The sequence below is a fragment of the Bombina bombina genome, chromosome 2, assembly GCF_027579735.1.
Source record: "Bombina bombina isolate aBomBom1 chromosome 2, aBomBom1.pri, whole genome shotgun sequence".
In the NCBI taxonomy this organism is placed as follows: Eukaryota; Metazoa; Chordata; class Amphibia; order Anura; family Bombinatoridae; genus Bombina; species Bombina bombina.
The window spans coordinates 1,238,002,274-1,238,028,416 of NC_069500.1; the positions used below are offsets into that span (position 1 = coordinate 1,238,002,274).

Genomic DNA, 26,143 nt, shown 5'->3' on the forward strand with positions numbered 1-26,143 from the left:
TCACACTTCAGTATTCTGGGGAATGGTACTTCACTGGATTTATACTGTATGCATAGACTTAACCTAATTTGCAGGGACTTGCAATAGGTTTTAAATAACAATTAATTTATTGAGGTTAAACGTTTTTTTGCTGGCATGTAAAATCGTTTATTTCTCTGAGGTACTGGGTGAAAAAATGTTTTGGGCACTATTTTTTCCACTTGGCAATAGTTTTGTTTAAATTAAAGCAGTTTTCTGATCTCTCTCACTGTTATGTGTGAGGGGGAGGGGCCATTTTTGGCGCTTTTACTACGCATCAAAAAACTCAGTCAGAAGTTCATTTTCTTCCTGCATGATCCGGTTCATCTCTACAGAACTCAGGGATCTCCAAAGCTTGTTTTGAGGGAGGTAATCATTCACAGCAGAGCTGTGAAGATTGTAGTTGACTGTGATAAAAAACGTTTATTTGTGTATTTTTTCTGCTGTCAGGGTTAGTTATCCTTTGCTAATGGGAACAATCCTTTGCTAAAATTGTGTATTTTTTACAAAGATTTGATGCTATAACTTATTTATTTTCAACTGTCAAAATTTTTTCTGTGCTTCTTATAGGCACAGTTCGTTTTCATATTATTGTAAATTACTTGAAAAGCATTTCCAAGTTGCTAGTTTATTGCTAGTGTGTTAAACATGTCTGATTCAGAGGAAGATACATGTTCTATATGTGCTAATGCCAAAGTGGAGCCCAATAGAAATTTATGTACTAATTGTATTGATGTTACTTTAAATAAAAGTCAATCTGTACAAACTGAACATATTTCACCTAACAACGAGGGGAGAGTTATGCCAACTAACTCGCCTCACGTGCCAGTACCTGCATCTCCCGCTCGGGAGGTGCGTGATATTGTAGCGCCGAGTACATCTGGGCGGCCATTTCAAATCACATTACAGGATATGGCTACTGTTATGACTGAAGTTTTGGCTAAATTACCAGAACTTAGAGGCAAGCGTGATCACTCTGGGGTGAGAACAGAGTGCGCTGATAATATTAGGGCCATGTCAGACACTGCGTCACAGGTAGCAGAACATGAGGACGGAGAACTTCATTCTGTGGATGACGGTTCTGATCCAAACAGACTGGATTCAGATATTTCAAATTTTAAATTTAAGCTGGAAAACCTCCGTGTATTACTAGGGGAGGTGTTAGCGGCTCTGAATGATTGTAACACAGTTGCAATACCAGAGAAAATGTGTAGGTTGGATAAATATTTTGCGGTACCGGCGAGTACTGATGTTTTTCCTATACCTAAGAGACTTACTGAAATTGTTACTAAGGAGTGGGATAGGCCCGGTGTGCCGTTCTCACCTCCTCCGATATTTAGAAAAATGTTTCCAATAGACGCCACCACACGGGACTTATGGCAAACGGTCCCTAAGGTGGAGGGAGCAGTTTCTACTTTAGCTAAGCGTACCACTATCCCGGTGGAGGATAGCTGTGCTTTTTCAGATCCAATGGATAAAAAATTAGAGGGTTACCTTAAGAAAATGTTTGTGCAACAAGGTTTTATATTGCAACCTCTTGCATGTATTGCGCCTGTCACGGCTGCAGCAGCATTTTGGTTTGAGTCTCTGGAAGAGACACTTCAATCATCTACACTAGATGAGATTACACACAAACTTAAAGCCCTTAAGTTAGCTAACTCATTTATTTCAGATGCCGTAGTACATTTAACTAAACTTACGGCTAAGAATTCCGGATTTGCCATTCAGGCACGCAGAGCACTGTGGCTAAAATCCTGGTCAGCTGATGTTACTTCTAAATCTAAATTGCTTAATATACCTTTCAAAGGGCAAACCTTATTCGGGCCCGGGTTGAAAGAGATTATCGCTGACATTACAGGAGGTAAAGGCCATGCCCTGCCTCAGGACAAAGCCAAACCTAGGGCTAGACAGTCTAATTTTCGTTCCTTTCGTAATTTCAAAGCAGGAACAGCATCAACTTCCTCTGCACCAAAACAGGAAGGAGCTGTTGCTCGCTACAGACAAGGCTGGAAACCTAACCAGTCCTGGAACAAGGGCAAGCAGGCCAGGAAACCTGCTGCTGCCCCTAAGACAGCATGAATCGAGGGCCCCCGATCCGGGACCGGATCTAGTAGGGGGCAGACTTTCTCTCTTCGCCCAGGCTTGGGCAAGAGATGTTCAGGATCCCTGGGCGTTGGAGATCATATCTCAGGGATACCTTCTGGACTTCAAATCCTCTCCCCCAAGAGGGAGATTTCATCTGTCAAGGTTGTCAACAAACCAAATAAAGAAAGAAGCGTTCCTACGCTGCGTACAAGATCTTTTATTAATGGGAGTGATCCATCCAGTTCCGCGGTCGGAACAAGGACAAGGGTTTTACTCAAATCTGTTTGTAGTTCCCAAAAAAGAGGGAACTTTCAGGCCAATCTTGGATTTAAAGATCCTAAACAAATTCCTAAGAGTTCCATCGTTCAAGATGGAAACTATTCGAACAATTTTGCCCATGATCCAAGAGGGTCAGTACATGACCACAGTGGATTTAAAGGATGCTTACCTTCACATACCGATTCACAGAAATCATTACCGGTATCTAAGGTTTGCCTTTCTAGACAGGCATTACCAGTTTGTAGCTCTTCGATTCGGATTGGCTACGGCTCCAAGAATCTTCACAAAGGTTCTGGGTACTCTTCTGGCGGTACTAAGACCGCGAGGAATTTCGGTAGCTCCGTACCTAGACGACATTCTGATACAAGCTTCAAGCTTTCAAACTGCCAAGTCTCATACAGAGTTAGTACTGGCATTTCTAAGGTCGCATGGATGGAAGGTGAACGAAAAGAAGAGTTCTCTCTTTCCACTCACAAGAGTTCCCTTCTTGGGGACTCTGATAGATTCTGTAGAAATGAGGATTTACCTGACAGAGGACAGGTTAACAAAGCTTCAAAATGCATGCCGTGTCCTTCATTCCATTCAACATCCGTCAGTAGCTCAATGCATGGAGGTGATCGGCTTAATGGTAGTGGCAATGGACATAGTACCTTTTGCACGCCTACATCTCAGACTGCTGCAATTGTGCATGCTAAGTCAGTGGAATGGGGATTACTCAGATTTGTCCCCCACTCTGAATCTGAATCAAGAGACCAGAAATTCTCTTCTATGGTGGCTTTATCGGCCACACCTGTCCAGGGGGATGCCATTCAGCAGGCCGGACTGGACAATTGTAACAACAGACGCCAGCCTACTAGGTTGGGGCGCTGTCTGGAATTCTCTGAAGGCTCAGGGACTATGGAATCAGGAGGAGAGTCTCCTTCCAATAAACATTCTGGAATTGAGAGCAGTTCTCAATGCCCTTCTGGCTTGGCCCCAGTTAACAACTCGGGGGTTCATCAGGTTTCAGTCGGACAACATCACGACTGTAGCTTACATCAACCATCAGGGAGGGACAAGAAGCTCCCTAGCAATGATGGAAGTATCAAAGATAATTCGCTGGGCAGAGTCTCACTCTTGCCACCTGTCTGCAATCCACATCCCGGGAGTGGAGAACTGGGAGGCGGATTTCTTAAGTCGTCAGACTTTTCATCCGGGGGAGTGGGAACTTCATCCGGAGGTCTTTGCCCAGATACTTCGACGTTGGGGCAAACCAGAGATAGATCTCATGGCGTCTCGTCAGAACGCCAAGCTTCCTCGCTACGGGTCCAGATCCAGGGATCCGGGAGCGGTTTTGATAGATGCTTTGACAGCACCTTGGACCTTCGGGATGGCTTATGTGTTTCCACCCTTCCCGATGCTTCCTCGATTGATTGCCAGAATCAAACAGGAGAGAGCATCAGTGATTCTAATAGCACCTGCATGGCCACGCAGGACTTGGTATGCAGATCTAGTTGACATGTCATCCTGTCCGCCTTGGTCTCTACCTCTGAAACAGGACCTTCTGATCCAGGGTCCATTCAAACATCAAAATCTAACTTCTCTGAAGCTGACTGCTTGGAAATTGAACGCTTGATTTTATCAAAACGTGGGTTTTCTGAGCCAGTTATTGATACCTTAATACAGGCTAGGAAGCCTGTTACCAGAAGGATTTACCATAAAATATGGCGTAAATATTTATATTGGTGCGAATCCAAGAGTTACTCATGGAGTAAAGTTAGGATTCCAAGGATATTGTCTTTTCTACAAGAAGGTTTAGAAAAGGGGTTATCCGCTAGTTCTTTAAAGGGACAGATTTCAGCTCTGTCCATTCTTTTACACAAACGTCTGTCAGAAGTTCCGGACGTTCAAGCTTTTTGTCAGGCTTTAGCTAGGATCAAGCCTGTGTTTAAAACTGTTGCTCCGCCATGGAGTTTGAACTTAGTTCTTAATGTTTTACAGGGTGTTCCGTTTGAACCCCTTCATTCCATTGATATCAAGTTGTTATCTTGGAAAGTTCTGTTTTTAATGGCTATTTCCTCGGCTCGAAGAGTCTCTGAGTTATCTGCCTTACATTGTGATTCTCCTTATCTAATTTTTCATTCTGACAAGGTAGTTCTGCGTACTAAACCTGGGTTCCTACCTAAGGTGGTCACTAACAGGAATATCAATCAAGAGATTGTTGTCCCATCTTTGTGTCCTAATCCTTCCTCGAAGAAGGAACGTCTGCTACACAATCTAGATGTAGTCCGTGCCCTGAAATTTTATCTACAGGCAACTAAGGATTTTCGTCAAACGTCTTCCCTGTTTGTCGTTTATTCTGGTCAGAGGAGAGGTCAAAAAGCTTCGGCTACCTCTCTCTCTTTTTGGCTTCGTAGCATAATACGATTAGCCTATGAGACTGCTGGACAGCAGCCTCCTGAAAGTATTACAGCTCATTCTACTAGAGCTGTGGCTTCCACTTGGGCCTTTAAGAATGAGGCTTCTGTTGAACAGATTTGCAAGGCTGCAACTTGGTCTTCTCTTCATACTTTTCCCAAATTTTACAAATTTGACACTTTTGCTTCTTCGGAGGCTGTTTTTGGGAGAAAGGTTCTTCAGGCAGTGGTTCCTTCCGTATAAAGAGCCTGCCTGTCCCTCCCGTCATCCGTGTACTTTTGCTTTGGTATTGGTATCCCAGAAGTAATGATGACCCGTGGACTGACCACACTTAACAGGAGAAAACAAAATTTATGCTTACCTGATAAATTCATTTCTCCTGTAGTGTGGTCAGTCCACGGCCCGCCCTGTTTTTTATGGCAGGCTACAAAAATGTTTGGATTATACTCCAGTCACCACTTCACCCTTGGGCTTCTCCTTTCTCGTTGGTCCTTTGGTCGAATGACTGGAGGTGACGTAGAGGGGAGGAGCTATATAGCAGCTCTGCTGGGTGAATCCTCTTGCACTTCCTGTAGGGGAGGAGATAATATCCCAGAAGTAATGATGACCCGTGGACTGACCACACTACAGGAGAAATGAATTTATCAGGTAAGCATAAATTTTGTTTTTTAAAAAGTTTCCAATTTCTTTTTGAAGATTCGACGAGTCCACGGATTTCATCCTTGTGGGATATTCTCCTCCTGGTCAGCAGGAGGAGGCAAAGAGCACCACAGCAGAGCTGTATATATATATATAGCTCCTCCCACCCCAGTCATTCTCTTTGCCTGTGTTAGATAGGAGATGGCAAAGTGAGGTGTTAGTAAAGATTCTTCAATCAAGTGTTTATTATTTTTAAAAGTGGTGCCACTGAGTACTACTTAGTTTTAGGGTGTAGCCTAGACCAGAACAATCTCTTCAGTAAAAAGAGAAGCATTTGGTGGCTTTAAGGCAATGGGAACTGGTGGGTTTATATTCTCACTGCGACTTCTATACTGAGTGCTGCCCTTCAGATGATGGCCTTAGCAGACATTAACTAAGGCCCTGTTTGTGTCCACAGAACTGCAGGATTGAGAAGACCTCTTGATCCTGTGAGACTGATCATGCTGTCGCTCAGCATAGAGGTAAGTGCAGTCCTTTATTATTCTGGGACATCCACTTAACTCAGAATAGACTGTATGCTTACCTATCTAATAAGTGGGGAATTAGATTTTATAGACTCCCCTTATTACTTGGAGACATTTCATAACTTTATTACTATGTGTCAAGGGAAATTAAGTTATTGGGCAGTTTTTTTTCTGCAGTCTCATTAACATTTAATTCCTTTAGCACTCCTTTCAAGAGCATAAGTTACTATAAGTTTGCAGCCCAAGATGGTTATCTGTTTTCAATTTATTTGTTAATACGGGTTGTTATGAGGACTACATGAGGTTACATGTCAGCTTCAATATGTATTGTCAGGTTCTGACTAACCGTCTGACAGATGTTGTATTTGCAAACGGTTTCTAGTCAGGAGAAAACTAACAGCCGACAGAGAAAATGTCCTCACTCCCATAGGGCTTATTTTAATAGATTGCCGACAGGGAGGTTATTATTTAACAAACTGTTGTCCATGTTCCTACGTGTTTTGACCCCCAACAGCTTCCATTAGAAACGACAGAGGCTTCTTTTATTGAACTTGCGGGTGTTATTCCGTGCGGCTTATTACACAAGATGTCAGCCGACTGAGGGTTTTAATGTCCTGTTCATGCCATTTGCGAGAAACATACTGTTTGGCATTAGGGGAGTGGAACTTCACTGAAGTCAGGAAGCTGACTAGGGAGTTTGTTTACTTTTGTTTACTTTTGAGGGCCATGAGGTTCTCCGATGGCTTCTTTTTTCATAAGAATAGCGGTAAGGGAGATTTCACTGAAACGCCCACGATGGGCGGAGTTCAGATACACGCCATGGTTTGCGCGCCTTCTGTTTAATCCCTTCAAGGGACGCCAGATGCTTCCTCTTCTATGTTGTAGTAAATAATATAGTAGAGTGGCTCTTCGCGCTATAGATATCTTTTCTCCCCTTATTCTATGTGGATCAGTAGGTCCACAGTGATGTGTTTTCGCTGGTATAGGCATACTTGGACTATAGCCTATGTTCTCCCTGGGGCAGTGGGATTCCGGTCTAAGGAAACATACTGCTTGAGGGGTTACTTTTTCAGTTTCCTATTAAAGGGTATTTATATTTAGCTGAAGTATGGGGGTCTGGTAAAAGACCAGGTATTCTAAGCCCCCCATCCCAAAGATTATGTATTATAGCTGCTAATGTTTCTATTTTCTGCAGCTAATCTAAGGGAATTATGTTATCCTTTGTTTTTACGTTTTTAATGAGACAGTTGCATATTTCCTGTGTCAAATGCATTGTAATTACTCCGTCTGAAACGGTGAGCTGTTCCGAGTATGGCGTCACTGGTATCTCCATCCCACAATTCTACATGGGGTACCCACACTATTTATGTCCCATAGGCAGTGCTCTGCGGTTCCTGGCAGCTCCTTTGCCTTTGATTTTCTTAGCGATGTCTATTTGCTGCAATATTCATGTTGTTATTAGATTGTTTCTGCACGGCAGAAATAACACAATTTAAAAAAAAAAAAAAAAAAGGTTTTTGTGAGCTACTCCCTATACGGTGATGGCAGTTTGGAAAAGGGCCAAAAAAAAATAAAAAAAATGTCCTAACAATTTTATAGCCACATGCAGTGTCCTGCGTTTCCCTTCACACTACTCTAGGGGTTATGGTGCATTCTAGATGAAAGCATTCTAGAGGCGCTGTGCTATTCTGAAAGGTTTCTCCACGTTCCTGAGAATCTGTTTCCGATGGAATTGGTACCTTAGGCGTCCCCTTTATTTTAAAGATAGATGTCAGCTACAAGGCTGGACGTCACTCCTTAGGGCCAGCATTGGTAGCATAATGGCTAGCTTAACTACCTTGCAACCAAAGAGTTTGTAGTTTGACTCCAACTACTGCTCCTTGAAGGTGCACTCTAACGTTGTTTGTTTAAGGAGTAGGTCTTTACGAGAACTTCTACACCCTTAGAGGATAGTCCCTTGGACACTCACCAGGGTATACATTGGCAACCTACTGTGTACTTTGCTACCGTCACTAGTGTGACGGCGTTTCGGCTTGATCATTGTCTAAGACTATTAGTCAGTAGATTTTCTGAATAAAATCTTGGACTGGATACAGTTTTCAATTGACTAATTCCTTTATTTCAATTTCTTCCTTCAAGTTCTCCAGAGCCTTGTTTACGGATACATGTTCTAAGACTAGGATGTTGGTGAACACATACCCGCCTGTTGAATCATAGATGGCATGGGGGACATGCCCAGGTCCGGGATGGATCTTGTAAGGGGTAATTTTCAGTTTTTGCTCGTGTTTAGTTTCAAGCTCAAATAAATTCTTGTCAGTAGCAGTTTCTGCCTTCATTATTGTCTGAGGCTTAGACATAGGGAGGGAGGTTCTTACGCTGTGTAGGAGTCCTCTCAGTCCTGAGAGTGGTTGACCCAGACCTAATACTGGTGGCGGGTTGTTCCTAAAAATTGGGAATTTTTCAGACCATTTTGTAAGAGAAGTGTTGTCCTTCAAGATGGAAACTATTAATTTGTTTAATTTCTTCCCTTGGTCTTGGAAGGTCGACTCTTATCGCCCGTGCAAGTGTCTAGTGTTCTCATGTGCCATTCATGAGACGCGTCTACAGTTATGGGGTTTACCTTTTTTGGGTAAACTTTTCCTGTTAGGAGTCCTTTCCTTCGGACTTGTCTTGGTCCCAAGTTTTTTTTGGAGACATGGGGATCGTTGTTAGTGGTGCTTCAGTTACGGGACTTGGAAATGGCACCCTATCTAACTAATTTCATTAGTTCAGGGGTCATCTTACAGCAAGTAAGACTTACACAAACGTGGTATTCTACCTCCCGTGAGCTCACAGGTGGAGGAAAGTGTTCCTTGGTCCAAAGCACAAGGGTTACTTTTTTGGGAATCATGCTGGATTCCATATCTCTGAGGATTTTCTGACTGAGGTCAGGAAAGCTAGGTATTTATGGGCTAGTCACTCAGTCCACCTCTCGGCTTTCGATGACCCGGTGTGTAGAGGTATTTGGGCTGGTGGCGTTGACTACGGACATTCACCGGACTCTTGGCTCAGCATGTTAAGGCGCTATGGCTGAGCTCTGTACCAACCTGAGGGTTGAGGATTCATTCCCCGGTGAGGTTCACTCAACCTTTTACTCTTATTAGGTCCAGAATCTGTGTAGCACCTTGTGTCGCTTAAGTTTTCATTTGTTAGTTCCATCCAGTCCTATGCAGTTTAGCATCCTTGGCCAATGGAACATAGATTATGTTAACTTGTCTTCTCAGGTTCCCTTTTTTTCAGGGAACGTGATTTTGCGGAGTATGGACTCAGGTAGAGTCTGTTCTTTTTATAGACTTCCTGAAACGACTGTGAGCTCAAGGCTCTGCTGGTCTGGCCTCCGTTGGTTTCGGCCTAGTTTCTTTTTTTGCTATCTCTGTGTTCCTCATCCCTGGGGTGGATTTTTGGGAAGCGGGTTCCTGAATGGTCAGGATTCCATTCAGTTAAGGGGGAACTCCATACGGGAGTTGTCTCCATCCTGATTTTCTACTGGGGTCGGCCGGAATTGGATTTCATGGCATCTTGTCAGAGTGCCTGACTTTTGTGATGCAGGTCTAGGTTCATGGCCATCAGTCCGAGCCGATAACTGCCTTGGCAGTTCTTTAGTCCTTCAGTCTAGCATGTCTATTTCCCCAGTGTGCACTTATTTGCTGGGTCGAGTATGAGGAATATTCGGAACTTCTCCTCCTCGCTTCTGCGTGGTCTAGCAGGTTTTGATATTCCAATGGTGAATGTTATCTCTACATTCTTGGATATTTCTGTTGCGGAGGAACTTTTTATTCTGGGTTCCTTCTTTCCCCTAAGTCTATTTTATCTGGCTATTCGCTTGGTGATTGGACACTTGATCCTGTTCAAGCTAGGTGTTTTAAATTTAGTCATAATTACCTTATTTTAAACTTGAAAGCCTGTCCTTAGCATGATTTCCCATAAGTGGGGCATAAAGATGTTTCTGGTGTGAATCCAGGGTTCCTCACGAATGAAGGACAGGATTCACAGGATTTAGTTTTTTCCTTGAAGGTTTTTTTCAGAGAGTTCCCTATAGGGTCTGAGCTCTGTTTTTATCTAGTTTGGTACGACAGAGTTTGGCAGCTGTTCCAGGTGTTCATTCCTTTGTAAGGGCCTGGTTAGAGTCCGGCCTGTATTTTTCTCCAATTGCTCCTCCGTGGAGTTTGATTTTGAATTTAAGTTTCTCTAGGGGGTTCTGTTGAACCTCTGCATTCTGTTGATAATAAGTTGTTATCTTTTAGTTTTCTTTTTTTGTTGACATTTCTTCTACTCAAAGATTTTTTGGGTTTTCGACATTACCATATAGATTCGCCTTGCCTTATTTTTTCTTTGGCTACGGTGGTGTTGTGACCTTTACTTGGTCTTCTTCCTAAGGTTATTTCTGTGGAGGAAATTTATTAGGAAATGGTTGTTCCTTTCCTGTGTTCCAATCTTTTACATACATTTATTTTCTTTTTGTCTGCTGAGTATCATTCGCTTTGCATATGAGACTGCTGAACAATACCCTCCTGAATGGATTGCGGCTCATTCCACTAGGGCTGTGGTTTCCTCATGGAAATTCGTAGATGATGTTTTTGTTGAACAAATTTGCAAGGCTGCGACTTGGTCGACTCTTCACGCCTTTGATACTTTTGCCTCAACTGAGGTTGTTTTCGGAAGATAGTTTTTCAAGCTGCGGTGCCTTTCGTTTAGGTTCCCTGTCTTGTCCCTCCCATTTCATCCATGTACTATAGCTTTGGTATTGTATCCCACAAGTAAGGATGAAATCCGTGGTCTCGTCTATCTTGAAAAAGAGAAGGAAATTTATGCTTACCTGATAAATGTATTTCTTTTTCGATACGAGTCCACGGCCCGCCCTGTTCTTTTGCGACAGGTTGTTATATTTTTGTTAAACTTCAGACACCTCTGCACCTTGGTGTTTCCTTTCTCTTTCTAACTTTGGTCGAATGACTGGAGTGGGAGGGAAGGGAGGAGCTATATATACAGCTCTGCTGTGGTATCGAAAAAGAAATAAATTTATCAGGTAAGCATAAATTTCCTTTTTCTTCTATTATTAAATTTGCTTAGTTTCCATAATATTCTGTGTTGACGAGATACCTAGGTATGCATTTAGAGCACTGCATGGCAGGAAATAGTGCTGCACTCTAGTGCTCTTGCAAATGGATAACATTCTTGCAAAACTGCTGCCATATAGTGCTCCAAAAAGGGGCCTGCTTCTAAGCCTAAGTCCCTGATTTTCAACAAAAGATACCAAGAAAACAAATAAATTGCTAATAGAAGTAAATTAGAAAGTTGTTTAAAATCACATGCTCTATCTGAAATTGGTTTGATATCCCTTTAAGTTACTCCTATACACTTTGACAAAATATGCTTTTACTATATGTGTTACAGCTTAGATGATGGAGGTAATGCAAATTACTAAAAGTACAGAGAAAATACAAATCCATTTTATATGATGCAATATTTTCTCCTAATTCAAACTTTAATCTTTTTAGGGTCTTGCTCTGACATCTGAAATGAAAGACATAGATACATTAATGAGACTGAGCGGCAGAATCGAGTGTGAAAGTCCTAACAGACATTTGTACGATTTCAATGGAAACCTCAGACTGGATGGACATGGGTCTGTGATCATTTTGTTTTACATATTAAAGTAACTTTATAATAGAAACCACAAAGAAACATTTATTAGAAATATGCTGTTTTATTTTTGTGATGCAGTTGTTGATATAGACTGCAGATACACTAGCACTAGACTCCAGTCTGGTTTAATAGCTTTTCCAACTATAACTAATTTTTTGTTGGTTTACAAAGATAGTTATAGATGAAAAGTGTTCTAGAGTTTCATAGAATGTAGATGAAAGTACTCATCTATAAACAAGTTGACTGGGTGCCTAAAAATAATTTAACATTCTTTTTAAAGACGTGAAATTGTAAGGTATTAGTCATTTCCTATTCAAAACGGATCAAGTGAGGTCCTTGTTCTCAATAGAAAAGGCTTAGATTTGGATGACCACTCATCCGTTAGCCTATTAATAATAAATGGGCATTATCTTATGAGCCTGAATACAGGTGTTCATGAAATGACAATTGAAAACGTGTGCATTGAAGTAGATTATCTCTGATAACTGTGGTAAGGCTGTCCATAATAGCTGTCAATATTTTTTTATTATCTTTAAAAATTACAGTTTAGCAGGTAAAACAAAATTGTTTACATTATGAAAGGTTGAATATTTATTTAAACCTCATTTTATGGAAAAGTGCATTATGTGAAGTCTGAATGAATGAGCAATAAAGCGTATTTTAATCACACAAAGCATTTCTGGTTTGTATACAATGTAAACATAATGCTTCAGCCTGCATAATTAATGTGACCTACTTTCTTTTTCATCAACTATGGCCACACATAAGGAAAATGTTGGAAGGCAGGGAATCAAATTTTAAAATATCACTTAAAATGATTTGAAAATAATATAGATTTAATCTAGCCTGGCAGTTTTCCTATCTGACTTAAAATTGTATTCTTATGCAATTATTGTCTTCTTACAATCTATCAATGTGTCAATAGTATTAACAATAAACTGAGTGTATTAATAACTTAAATTTAGTGTGTTTCTCTTCATGAGTGAGTTGGATTGCTTTAGGATTTTACAAAGTAGATAAGATAATAACAATTTTTTTTTCTCCAAAGCAAGATTGATTATTTGTGGTAGGGGTGTAAGACTGGAAACCTCCAAGTGGTGTAAAGCTATATATACACCAGTCAATGCTCACGTTACCATTTTGAATCCAAAATTAATTTTGTATAAATTTTATCATACAGTTGATGACAACATAAACACAAAAAACAATGTTACTCAAATAGGATCTGGTATCTCAAAGTAACTATTTTTTTCCCTTTAGTACTGTCCCATTGGGGCCGGACCAAATACTACTGAGAGGAGCTCAATTAAGAAATACTCAGTGGGTCCATGGTATAGTTGTTTACACTGGACATGATACTAAGCTCATGCAGGTAAGATTATTTTGTATAGTACAGTTTGTGTTTGTTCCTTAATTAAGTAGGATCCACCGTTTTTATACTGTGGCTCATAGGAAGCATAACTACAGTTTCCTATACTTCCTTGGTTTAAGACTCTTGCTCATTCTTGCGCTATACTTCCAGTGAGGGCTTTTTACCTGTGCAATTTAAAAGGAATAAACAGAATGTCTTTTATGATTATATAACAAATAAATCAAATAAATTGCTTAAGCCAGTTTGATTGCATGCAAGTTTTAAAGAGGAGGCATTGACGCTGTGTTTACGGAATTTATTGATTTAAGCTTTATCTGGGTTGAAAGGCCATTTTTGAAGTCATTACAAATGATCTAGACATGTTGAGAAACTGGACATTTCTTACTGGTTTTGAAGACATTTATCCCTCTGCATGGTCTGTTTTTAACTGGATTGATTTTATACAATAAACATTGACTGTGATTTGAAAAATGTTTTGACATTTTTTTGTATCTACTTTGGGCTGCTAAAAGTACAGAACATGGTGGATAAAAAATATATATTTTTTTAATTTAAATATTTTTATTTTAATAAATATATATATATACTGTATGTGTATATGTATGTATGTATGTATATATATATATATATATATATATATATATATATATATATATATATATATATATATATATATATATATATATATATATATATATATATATTGCTAAAAGGTAGTTTTCCTTTTAAAGCCTAAAGGTAGTTTTCCTTTTAAAGATACATTATAGTCCAAATGTTATTAACCCTTAAAGGGACACTGAACCCAAATTTTTTCTTTTGTGATTCAGATAGAGCATGACATTTTAAAACTTTCTAATTTACTCCTATTATCAAATGTTATTAATTCTCTTGTTATCTTTATTTGAAATGCAATAATGTAAGTTTAGATGCCGGCCCACTTTTGGTGAACAACCTGGGTTGTTCTTGCTGATTGGTGGATAAATTAAACCATCAATAAGAAAGTGCGGTCCACAGTTCTAAACTAATAAAAAAAAGCTTAGATGCCTTCTTTTTCAAATAAAGATAGCAAAAGAACAAAGAAAATTTGATAATAAGAGTAAATTAGAAAGTTGCTTAAAATTCTATCTGAATCACGAAAGAAAAAATTTGGGCTCAGTGTCCCTTTAACCCATTTGAGTGCTAAGCTGAATTTAATATATTTCTGTTTTTTACTATTTTCAAAAAACATTTTTTTTATTTTTTCCCCCAGATACCCAAGCCTTATACCTTTCCAATGGTGGGTCTTGTTGGTCTGTAGCTGCTTAGATCCCTGAGATACAGGTTTCTAAGCAGCACGCCCCCTTTCCCTATACTTTGTATTGACAATTTTAAATAAAGTTGCACGTCATTGCGCGTGATGTCACCGCACGTAACGGGAAGCCCCGGCGATGCCTGTCACTATGCAGGCCCGATCGCTGGGGTAGGAGCGGGTGGGGGCCCCCAGATTGCAAAAAGGTAGTTGAGTGCTAATGACGGCTCTGAGCCGTCATTAGTATTCATTTTTAGTTATATAACATGTTGTTGTATGGCTGCAATGTTTAATTCTTTAGGTAAATAAATTCTGTTAATTCACTCACAATGCCGTGTTCTCTGGATGGGAGGCACATACACAACATCCCCATAATTGAATTGCTGAAATCAGCGTTTGTTGTACAATACGTTTCCTAACCTCAAGATTTATTTCTAAAAAGGGCTCCAATTTTAGTGTACAGTTTGGACAATAGTTTGTGGATATGAGGTCCAAACAACCGGTTAGCATCAAACCAAATTCCAACATATTTATAGGAGTTGACAGGGCCAGCCTACAGTTTAATAATGTAATTATATTTAACTCTGTTATTTGTTTTTTTATTTTTTTGATTCATCCCAAAAACCATGGTTACTGTTTTATCAGTGTTTAGAAACAGTTTATTTTTACAGATCCATCTTTCGACCACTTAAAAAAAAAAATCCTGCTGCATCACAGCCTCAATTTGTGATATGTTTGGTTTTGTTGCATATATTATAGTGTCATCCACATACATGTGTACAGTTAAGGTTTTGCAATCTAAGACAAGATCATTTATGAATATAAAGGACAAGAGGAGCCCTAAAATCGAACCATGGGGCACAACGCATGTTACTTTGAGAAAGCTGGAGACATTGTTAGAGACACAAATGGAGATCTGTCTGATGAGTATGAGCATCGCCAATATAACAATTCATTGTTTATTCCCGAGGCTTTGAGTTTGCATATTAAGAAGGGCTTTAAAAAATGAAGGAAAATAGCGTTTCAGTTTGCCTCATTTCATTGCAGTGCGTACATCATTGGTAACTTTGAGGAGAGCTGTTACAGTAGAGTGGTTTGGGGGAAAGCCAGATTGGAACGGGGTAGGGAAGCCTGTTTCCTGGTAAAACCTGCACAGGTGTCATTTTGGACAACACAGGGAGTAAAGATATAGGCCTATAATTTGAGACTCAGGTTTTATCTCCTTTGTGGACCAGAACAACCCTTGCTGTTTTACAAGCCTTGGGGACATAGTCAGACATCAGCCAGGTGTTAAATAAGGATGCATTGGGAAAGGCAGGAGCCGGTGCACTGAGCTTAAGGAGCATAAGTGGGTAAATGGTCGGGCCCTAATATCTAATTTCTAGATTTTGGAGATGATCTGCTATTTTATTACTGGATACAGGTAAAAAAACCTGTTAGGTGGGAGGAGAGTTGCTGAGTCTATTATATTAACATCTTTTACATCCTCCCTTTTACATTCAGCAATCAGGGAGGTGGCACATTCAACAAAATGGTTATAAAATTAGTTAGCGATGGCTATGGGGCACTTTAGAATCTCAGTGTCTGTCTGTATGCTTGTGGGCAGAGTGCAGTTAAGGGAGTTATAGAGGTTTTTGATCACACTCCAGAAGTTGGCCGGGTTGGACAGATTTCTGTTCAGCTGGTCTGAAAATTAGGTTTTTTGGCTAGTCTGGTTTGCCTAGTGCAGGTGTTACGCAGTTGTTTCTATAAATAGCAAGGTCATCCTGGGAACCTGTTTGTCTATATTTTAACTAGGAGTCCCTGTATCGGAACAACTTAAGGAGGTTCACCGAGACCTAAGGCAGATGTATTTCCTTGAGCCTGATCTTCTGGAGGGAAGCATGGACAGTATAAACCTGCTGGAACTCAGAGTATAAAAAGTTCACTGCCAAGTCCAGGTCAGGTATTAGAGATAATCTGTGCCACGGTATATCATAAAGGTCAATTAGGAAGGCCTGGAGGTTAATGTTCCGAAATGACCTAACAGTGATTATTTTAGGAGCTTATTTAATGGACTTTATTTTACACACACAGTAAATGAGAGAGTGGTCGCTAAATACATTTCTTTCATGTAATTAGCAAGAGTCCATGAGCTAGTGACGTATGGGATATACATTCCTACCAGGAGGGGCAAAGTTTCCCAAACCTCAAAATGCCTATAAATACACCCCTCACCACACCCACAAATCAGTTTTACAAACTTTGCCTCCTATGGAGGTGGTGAAGTAAGTTTGTGCTAGATTCTACGTTGATATGCGCTCCGCAGCAGGCTGGAGCCCGGTTTTCCTCTCAGAGTGCAGTGAATGTCAGAGGGATGTGAGGAGAGTATTTCCTATTTGAATTCAATGATCTCCTTCTACGGGGTCTATTTCATAGGTTCTCTGTTATTGGTCGTAGAGATTCATCTCTTACCTCCCTTTTCAGATCGACGATATACTCTTATATATACCATTACCTCTACTGATTTTCGTTTCAGTACTGGTTTTGCTTTCTACTACTTGTAGATGAGAAAGTTCTAAATATATGTGTTCAAACATTTATTTGCCTTGACTCAGGATGTTCAACGTTCCTTATTTCAGACAGTCAGTTTCATATTTGGGATATTGCATATGGATTAATCAATTTTTTTCTTACCTTAAAATTTGACTTTTTCCCTGTGGGCTATTAGGCTCGCGGGGGCTGAAAATGCTTCATTTTATTGCGTCATTTTTGGCGCAGACTTTTTTGGCGCAAATTTTTTTTTCTGTTTCCGGCGTCATACGTGTCGCCGGAAGTTGCGTCATTTTTTTGACGTTTTTTTTGCGCCAAAAGTGTCGGCGTTCCGGATGTGGCGTCATTTTTGGCGCCAAATAATGTGGGCGTCTTTTTTGGCGCTAAAAAATATGGGCGTCACTATTGTCTCCACATTATTTAAGTCTCATTATTTATTGCGTCTGGTTGCTAGAAGCTTGTTCACTGGCATTTTTTTCCCCATTCCTGAAACTGTCATTTAAGGAATTTGATCAATTTTGTTTTATATGTTGTTTTTTCTATTACATATTGCAAGATGTCTCCGTTTGTCCCTGAGTCAGAAGCCACTTCTGGAAAAATGCTTAACTGAGTTTCAGTTCTACCAAAGCTAAGTTCATTTATTTTAAATGTTATAAATGTTTATCTTTAGCTATGGTTTGTATTAAGTTATTATGATATACTTTTACATGCAGATTCCATTAGTATTTATGCTTTATACATTTCCATTCTTAAGTATCAGAAATGTTTAGAAGATTTATAAGAAATATTTTTTCTGAATAAGGCTTTGTCTGACTTCGTGCCTTCTAATACAATTTTTAGGTCTTTTTCACTTCTTTTTTAATTATTGAAGTTTCAAATGACCAACAACATACTGATTTATCCTTCTCTGATGATGTTTTTTTCTCTTTCAGAAATTCTCTTCATCAGATATTGACACTAACAAATCTACTTTTTTATATACATTTTTTTATTATTAAAGTACATTTGTTCTTTGTTGAAGAGGTGTTGATTATTTTGGATATTAAGGTAACTAGTTCTTTAAAACTAGCTGACACTATTTCTGCCTTTTTATTCTTCTGTGATTTCAGAGGTTTTCCTTCCAATTCCCCATACTAGGGAATGGAATAGGCTGAGAATTTTCTTTTATTTTTAAACTATATTCTTTGTCAGCAGTTAAATTTAATTTGGAGGGTTCTCCAATTTATTGGAGCTATCTCTACTCCTACTAATTATGCTATTGTTGTTATAGCAAAATAGTATTTATTTTCCTTTATATAGTTATATCTTATTTATGGAAAATTATTAGTTTCAGGTACTTTTCTAAGTATCAGATTATGATTTATTTTAGCATTGTTAAAGGGACAACATTTACTAGACTAGGTGCTGTTGCATTTGTCTTGTTGTTTTGCATTTTGCAAGTCCTCTGTTTTGACTGGTCCTTTAAACTGGACTATCATGCTAATGACTTCATTTGTGTCTTCATTTTATTGAATATATTCGCAAATGAGGGTTAATCTATGTCTTTAGCTTTTTTAGCTAGAAGAATTTTGTGTTTTTAAAAAAAAAAAAAAAAAAAAAAAGAAAATCCATATTTCTTTTGTTCTAAGATAATCAATTATAATTGGATTCAATTCTTAACTGTTACTATGGGCTTCAAGTTTGAGTTCTAAGACTAAACTTTAAGCTTATATTAGTTTGGATGTTCTTATTAAGGAACAAATTCCTGAGTTGTTTAACATGTTTATAATTGGGGTTCGAAATCAGCTCCCTAATATTGCGATGTACGTGCCGTTTTCCAGCTTGGCTGGTAAGGGGCAGGTTAAGACTTGTTTGAAATTTATTTGGTTCTATTCTGTCCAATTTTTTTTGATTTTATTCCAGTAAGGCTAACACTTTCTTTCAGTGTGTTTCTGTCCTATATATTCTGGATACTGTTGAAGCATGGCTCAAGCGCTGCTCACACCTGGAATCTTCTGGGGTATTTCTTCCAGTTATTTTTCTAGGAACTGGGTTTTGGAGTTTTATTCAAACTATTATGCCTTTTTTATGGTCATTGATAGCATTATTTGTTTTCATTAGATACAATAAATGCATATTCTTCATTTTTCTGTTTTCATTCAGATTATTTCCTGTGGATGCGGAATCTCATATGTTTCACTTGCTCTTCAGGACATAGTTAGAGGATCTTTTTTTCAAAAGCTCTTGATTCCTCACGCAAGGGTCACCTTTTTTAGGTTTCCAGATGGTTTATGTCACTATCTTTGTCTCTATCAGACAAGGGACAATTTGATTTGGGTTCCGTCTGTCGGTACCTTTAGTCTCTATTATTTCCTTCAGTTGCTATATATGCATAGAAGTTTTAACAGCATTGGATTTAATTCCCTTTGCTCATTTTCAATGGAAAGATCCTTTCCAGCTTTTTATGAGTGTTGTTTCTTCAAGAACATGGTTGGAGGATCAATTAACCAAAAAGTTTGTTGATTCCTCAGACAAGAGTAACCTTTTTTAGATTTCCGGATAGATTCAGTGTCCATGTCTCTGTTTCTGTTGGATTAGAGACGTCTGAAATTGGTTTCAGCTTATCGAAACCTTCAGTCTCAATCATTCCCTTCGGTAGCCTTATGCATGGAAATTCTAGGTTCTTATGACTGCTGCATTGGACGTGTTCCCCTTTGCTCATTTTCACATGCGACCTCTTCAGCTCTGTATGCTGAACCGGTGGTGCCGGGATTATACAAAGATATCTCATTTAATATCTTTAAAACCGATTGTTCGACACCCTCTGACGTGGTACAGACCACCATCGTTTAGTTCAGGGGGCTTCTTTTTTTCTTCCAACCTGGACTGTGATCTCAACAGATTCAAGTCTGACAGGTTGAGGAGCTGTATGGGGGTTTCTGACAGCACAAGGGGTTTGGGAAATCTCAGGAGGTGAGATTTCCAATCAATATTTTGGAACTCCGTGCAATTTTCAGAGCTCTTCAGTCATGGCCTCTTCTAAAGAGAGAATCGTTCATTTGTTTTCAGACAGACAATGTCACAACTGTGGCATATATCAATTATCAAGAAGGGACTCACAGTCCTCTGGCTATGAAAGAAGTATCTCGAATACTGGTATGGGCGGAATCCAGCTCCTGTCTAATCTCTGCGGTTCATATCCCAGGTATAGACAATTGGGAAGTGGATTATCTCAGTCGCCAAGCGTTACATCCGGGCGAGTGGTCTCTTCACACAGAGGTGTTTCTTCAGATTGTTCAAATGTGGGGACTTCCAGAAATAGATCTGATGGTTTCTCATCTACACAAGAAACTTCCCAGGTATCTGTCCAGATCCAGGGATCCTCAGGCGGAAGCAGTGGATGCATTGTCACTTCCTTGGAAGTATCATCCTGCCTATATCTTTCCGCCTCTAGTTCTTCTTCCAAGAGTAATCTCCAAGATTCTGAAGGAATGCTCGTTTTTTCTGCTGGTGGCTCCAGCATGGCCTCACAGGTTTTGGTATGCGGATCTTGTCCGCATGGCTTCTTGTCATCCGTGGACTCTTCCGTTAAGACCAGACCTTCTGTCATAAGGTCCTTTTTTACCATCAGGATCTCAAATCCTTAAATTTAAAGGTATGGAGATTGAACGCTTGATTCTTAGTCAAAGAGGTTTCTCTGACTCTGTGATTAATACTATGTTACAGGCTCGTAGATCTGTATCTAGGATGATATATTATCGAGTCTGGAAGACTTACATTTCTTGGTGTCTTTCTCATCATTTTTCCTGGCATTCTTTTAGAATTCCGAGAATTTTACAGTTTCTTCAGGATGGTTTGGATAAAGGTTTGTCTGCAAGTTCCTTGAAAGGACAAATCTCTGCTCTTTCTGTTCTTTTTCACGGAAGGATTGCTATTCTTCCTGATATTCATTGTTTTATACAAGCTTTGGTTCGTATAAAATCTGTTAAGTCAATTTTCTCCTCCTTGGAGTTTGAATTTGGTTCTGGGGGCTCTTCAAACTCCTCCGTTTGAACCTATGCTTTCACTGGACATTAAATTACTTTCTTGGAAAGTTTTGTTTCTTTTGGCCATCTCTTCTGCTAGAAGAGTTTCTGAATTATCTGCTCTTTTCTTGTGAGTCTCCTTTTCTGATTTTTCATCAGGATAAGGCGGTGTTGCGAACTTCTTTTTAATTTTTTTCCTAAGGTTGTGAATTCTAACATTAGTAGAGAAATTGTGGTTCCTTCATTATGTCCTAATCCTAAGAATTCTAAGGAGAGATCATTGCATTCTTTGGATGTTGTTAGAGCTTTGAAATATTATGTTGAAGCTACTAAGAATTTCCGAAAGACTTCTAGTCTATTTCTTATCTTTTCCGGTTCTAGGAAAGGTCAGAAGGCCTCTGCCATTTCTTCGGCATCTTGGTTGAAATCTTTAATTCATCATGCTTATGTCGAGTCAGGTAAATCTCCGCCTCAAAGGATTACAGCTCATTCTACTAGGTCAGTTTCTACTTCCTGGGCGTTTAGGAATGAAGCTTTGATTGTTCAGATTTGCAAAGCGGCAACTTGGTCTTCTTTGCATATTTTTACTAAATTCTACCATTTTGATGCGTTTTCTTCTGCTGAAGCAGTTTTTGGTAGAAAAAATACTTCAGGCAGCTGTTTCAGTTTGATTCTTCTGCTTATAATTTCAGTTTTCTTCATTATAAGATTTAAACTTTATTTTGGGTGTGGATTATTTTTCAGCGGAATTGGCTGTCTTTATTTTATCCCTCCCTCTCTAGTGACTCTTGCGTGGAAGATCCACATCTTGGGTAGTCATTATCCCATACGTCACTAGCTCATGGACTCTTGCTAATTACATGAAAGAAAACATAATTTATGTAAGAACTTACCTGATAAATTCATTTCTTTCATATTAGCAAGAGTCCATGAGGCCCACCCTTTTTTTGTGGTGGTTATGATTTTTTTTTTTGTATAAAGCACAATTATTCCAATTCCTTGTTTTTTATGCTTTCGCACTTTTTTCTTATCACCCCACTTCTTGGCTATTCGTTAAACTGATTTGTGGGTGTGGTGAGGGGTGTATTTATAGGCATTTTGAGGTTTGGGAAACTTTGCCCCTCCTGGTAGGAATGTATATCCCATACGTCACTAGCTCATGGACTCTTGCTAATATGAAAGAAATGAATTTATCAGGTAAGTTCTTACATAAATTATGTTTTTAGTAAAAATCCCGGTTCCAGAATTCTGCTTGGGAAGGGCAAAAGTATACAGTTGGAGGATAAATTATTTAAATGGGTTTCCCCAAGGATACTGTCCCATATATTTTTTGGATTACCAGGAATATCTGAGTCTGCAACTCATCTTGATTTTTCCTTGTGCTGTGATTTCACAAATGACAACAGACAGAGGCGTAACTAGAAACCACAGGGCCCAGGTGCAAGACTCTAAGAAAGCCCCTCCCCCCCCCAAAAAAAGGTGAATTTTATACTTTTTTTTTTTTAACATTTAACAGAAAAAAAGTGAATCCGATTACATGTCTGCAAAAGGAGCGACCCTGTGCAGTCCGTGAGATAGTCTGACCCCCTATTGCTGTATATAGTGACACTGTTTAACCCTCCAGTACTGTATATAGTGAGTTACTGACACAGTCTGTAATCTGCCGGAGAGATGTCTGGCCTGACCCTACCCGCCCCAGTACTTTATAAAGTCACCACAGTAGTCTGTGACATGGTCCAATCCCCCCCGAACTTTATATAGTGGTACTGTATAGTAACACTATTTACCCCTGCCCCCCCATGCTGTAGTAACAAGGTCTATAATTTGCTGGTTACACAAACATATAGACACACATACATGCATAAATACACACACAGTCACATACACACATGCACACACATAAACACCAATGGGTAAAACAGAAACACTAACCCCTGTAGTCAGAGACAGAAACACTAGTGAAGCATCACGTCACACTTGCATGATATCAGTGCTGGCAGTGGCAGGTCAACGTTTTTTATTGGGGAAAAAAAATTGAAGCTGGAACCCCACCCTCGGGGGCACGATCACAGTTGCGACCTCTGCACCCCCTGTAGTTCCGTCCCTGTCAACTGGTATTTTGTTGTTTTGTGTTTTTGTTTTGTTTTTATGTTCCTCTCACACACTGCTTTAAGCTGGTGTATTAAGTCAGTATTTCAGCAGCTATTTCCCAGTAGTTATTGCTGCTCTTGAGCATACCTAGGTATGCTCTTCAACAAAGGATACCAAGAGAACAAATAAAATTAGATAATAGAAGTAAACTGAAAAGTTGTTCAAAATTGTATGCTGTGCTGGAATCATGAAAGTTTTAATTTTGACAATACTGTCCCTTTAATGTCAGATGGCATCCTTCTGATCCTGTCATAAAGAAGCTTCATTGGAACAGTATGGAAGATGTTTATATGTGGTTTTACAGGTTCATTTTCAGTACAATCATCATTTTCTAGAAAGATCTTAAATATTATGCTTCTTCCAGTATAGGCAGGGGTTTTCTTCCCCTTCCCACCCTTGGGTTCCATAGTCATGAATACCAGTATGATTGTATGTGAGACTGGAGTAAAATCCCTATGGGCTACCCGTTAGGAAAATAAGTCACTAGTCAGGAGTAATTTTTGTAATATGCCATATGATATATACAAATTATAATTCAATAAGTAGATTGCCATATTTTGTGATAAAAGATGCACCTTCATATAAATGTGCTAGTTTTGAAGTAATCATTTCTTTAATGGAGCCAAAATTGCATGTAAATGGTTTCTCTTCAGTTGCAAAACCCTTTGTTTATCTTCTGCTTTTTTTTTTTTTGTTTGTTTAAAATGTTACATTCTAAGGAAAATGTGAAGCATGCTTTTTTGTGTAAATGTGTGCTTTATTTGTGCAAATGTTTTGTTTAATCTATATTGTTAGTTATTTTGGTCATGGCTATTTTCAGAAAGGGCATGGTCTGAAGGAAAAAAAAAAAATATATATATATATATATATATATATATATATATTTTTAAAGCAAAGAGTGCAATATTTAAAAAAAAAATGACTACTGCACAGGGGTAGGAAGCCTGTGAAGTAATTAAAGATACTTGATAAATCTACGACTCTAACCCAGTTAATCATATTATGTAGTTATGTTGTTAAGCCATATTGCCTTTTATCGTTGCTTTTCTGTGAGGTATATTTCTATTCTACGACTTTGTATAACATAGTACAAGTAAACTGACCTAAATTATTAGTTGTATAGTACCGTGCATGAACTGCTTCGAAGCTGTGTTACAAAAAGGCTGTATTTTGTTTTTTAAAACTACAAATATTGTATGTGCCTTTGTGTAGTGCTGATTTAATTTGCAGACAAGTATTAGACCATTACGCTGGAAATTATGCGCTCAGATTCAGAGTAGTGATTTCTATTTTAGTGCTGACATAGCTCAAGAATATGAATCTCCTGAAGGTAACGTAATTTCCTGCATTTTTCCCCAGAATTCAACAAGACCTCCTCTCAAACTATCAAATGTAGAGCGAATAACCAACATCCAAATTCTGCTCTTGTTTGCGACTCTTATAACAATATCGTTAATATGTTCCATTGGCTCATCTATATGGAATGCCAGACACGAAGAACATGACTGGTACCTCAATTTGAACTGTAAGCATAAAATTGTTTTGCTTGATTAATTTTCTGTCCTAGCTTAATGCACACTAAACATGATTTGCTGTTATTTCCAGCGAGTAGAATTAGTAACTCATAATACACCATAATCTTATTGTGACTCACGTCTTTTCCATCTTAATGGGAGGAGAGTCCACTGCTTCATTCATTACTTGTGGGAATTAAGAACTTGGCCACTAGGAGGAGGCAAAGACACCCCAGCCAAAGGCTTAAATACCTCCCCCACTCCCCTCATCCCCCAGTCATTCTTTGCCTTTCGTCACAGGAGGTTGGCAGAGAAGTGTCGGAAGATTCAGAGAAGTCTCTTATGGAAGGTAGTACTCTTCGAAATGGGACTGGAGTTTTAAGTAGTCCTGTCAGCCTCACAGTGAGAGCATGGGTGAAAGTTAGAGTCCAGAGATGCAGGGAGAGTCTTTCTGTGAAACCATCCCGACTCACATTAACAGCTCCATTAGCAATCAGCATTGATGAGTTTCACTGCCTGCTTTTCTTCTCTCAAGTCCATGTCAGGAGCGATGCTACTACCCTATCACACTTGAAGGGCCGTGTTCATGTTCCACTTCATTTATTCTGGTAAGATTGTTTCATTTATATATATTTGATAACTGAAGAAGACAGGGTCACCGTGTGGCTCCTTTATCTTTATAGAATCTAGGGTAATACCCTCGGAAGGGGGTTATTGAACAGGGGGGATTTTATTATGCATAATATTGCTTGTGTTTCTGCTGCATTTGTATGAGATGAGGCTCTGTCAGTGTGGAACAGTCAGTTCATTAGCAAGAGATTGATGCAGGCTTTTTTGGAGGATCTCTCTCTCGTGCAGGGTCGGTCCTGCATGGCAGTCCATGTGACCGGGTGTGGCCTCTGTAACATCCTCTTTCTCTACCTGCGTTCAGAGGAGACGAAAGCTGTTTTCTTGTAGTCCGGGTCATAGGAGGTGGTGAGTGCCCCGGTCATTGGGATATAAAGGTGCCATTTATTTTTTGATCAAGTCCGTAATAAAGGCGCAAGCTATGGAGGAGACTGATATATTAGAGGATACTCCCTCTTTATCTAAACCTATTAACTGTATATTGTGAGGAGGTTCCAGTCGAACCGCCTACACAACTCTGTTCCACATGCTTTGACAATATTACTATATCCAAAAAGAATAAAGTATTTATTTAGTACGACTGAGCCGTCCACCTCTGAGGGTTCTCCGCCCGCAAGGTGCGTTCCCTACAATAATCTCCATTTACACAAGCAGTTCCCCAGGGCACTACTAAGGAGGGTTCCTTTGGCCTCCAGACTTTGCCAATCCATTACAGACCGTGGTTTCTGCGGCCATTAATGCGATGCCTCGCCCTACTAAGCGCAAGCAGAAGGTACGGCACTACTATCTATCTCAGGGGTCTTCGACTCCGTTGGATGTCTCAGACAGATTATCCGCTGAGGAGGACAACTCCGAGTTATCGGAGGATGTTGCTTCTGGGTCGGAATCGGCTACTTCTAGACTTCCGTCTGCGGAGGAACCAGATTTTAAATTTAAGATGGATCATTTGCGCTCTCTGCTGAAAGAGGTGCTTACTACGTTGGAGGTTCCAGAACCAAAGCTATCGGAGGAACCTTCGATCCCTAAAC

The 26,143-nt window shown here is 39.4% G+C and overlaps 1 protein-coding gene across 2 annotated transcripts in view; it reads left to right on the plus strand.

Annotated features, from left to right (window-relative positions):
- ATP8A1 (ATPase phospholipid transporting 8A1) overlaps positions 1-26,143 on the plus strand; it is a 608,814-nt gene that overhangs the window by 196,325 nt on the left and 386,346 nt on the right. For both annotated transcript variants that reach the window (XM_053704008.1, XM_053704009.1), the window contains exons 10-12: positions 11,480-11,607; positions 12,888-12,999; positions 24,334-24,499. In XM_053704008.1, the coding sequence (XP_053559983.1) occupies positions 11,480-11,607; positions 12,888-12,999; positions 24,334-24,499 (406 nt within the window). The remainder of the gene's footprint in view (positions 1-11,479; positions 11,608-12,887; positions 13,000-24,333; positions 24,500-26,143) is intronic.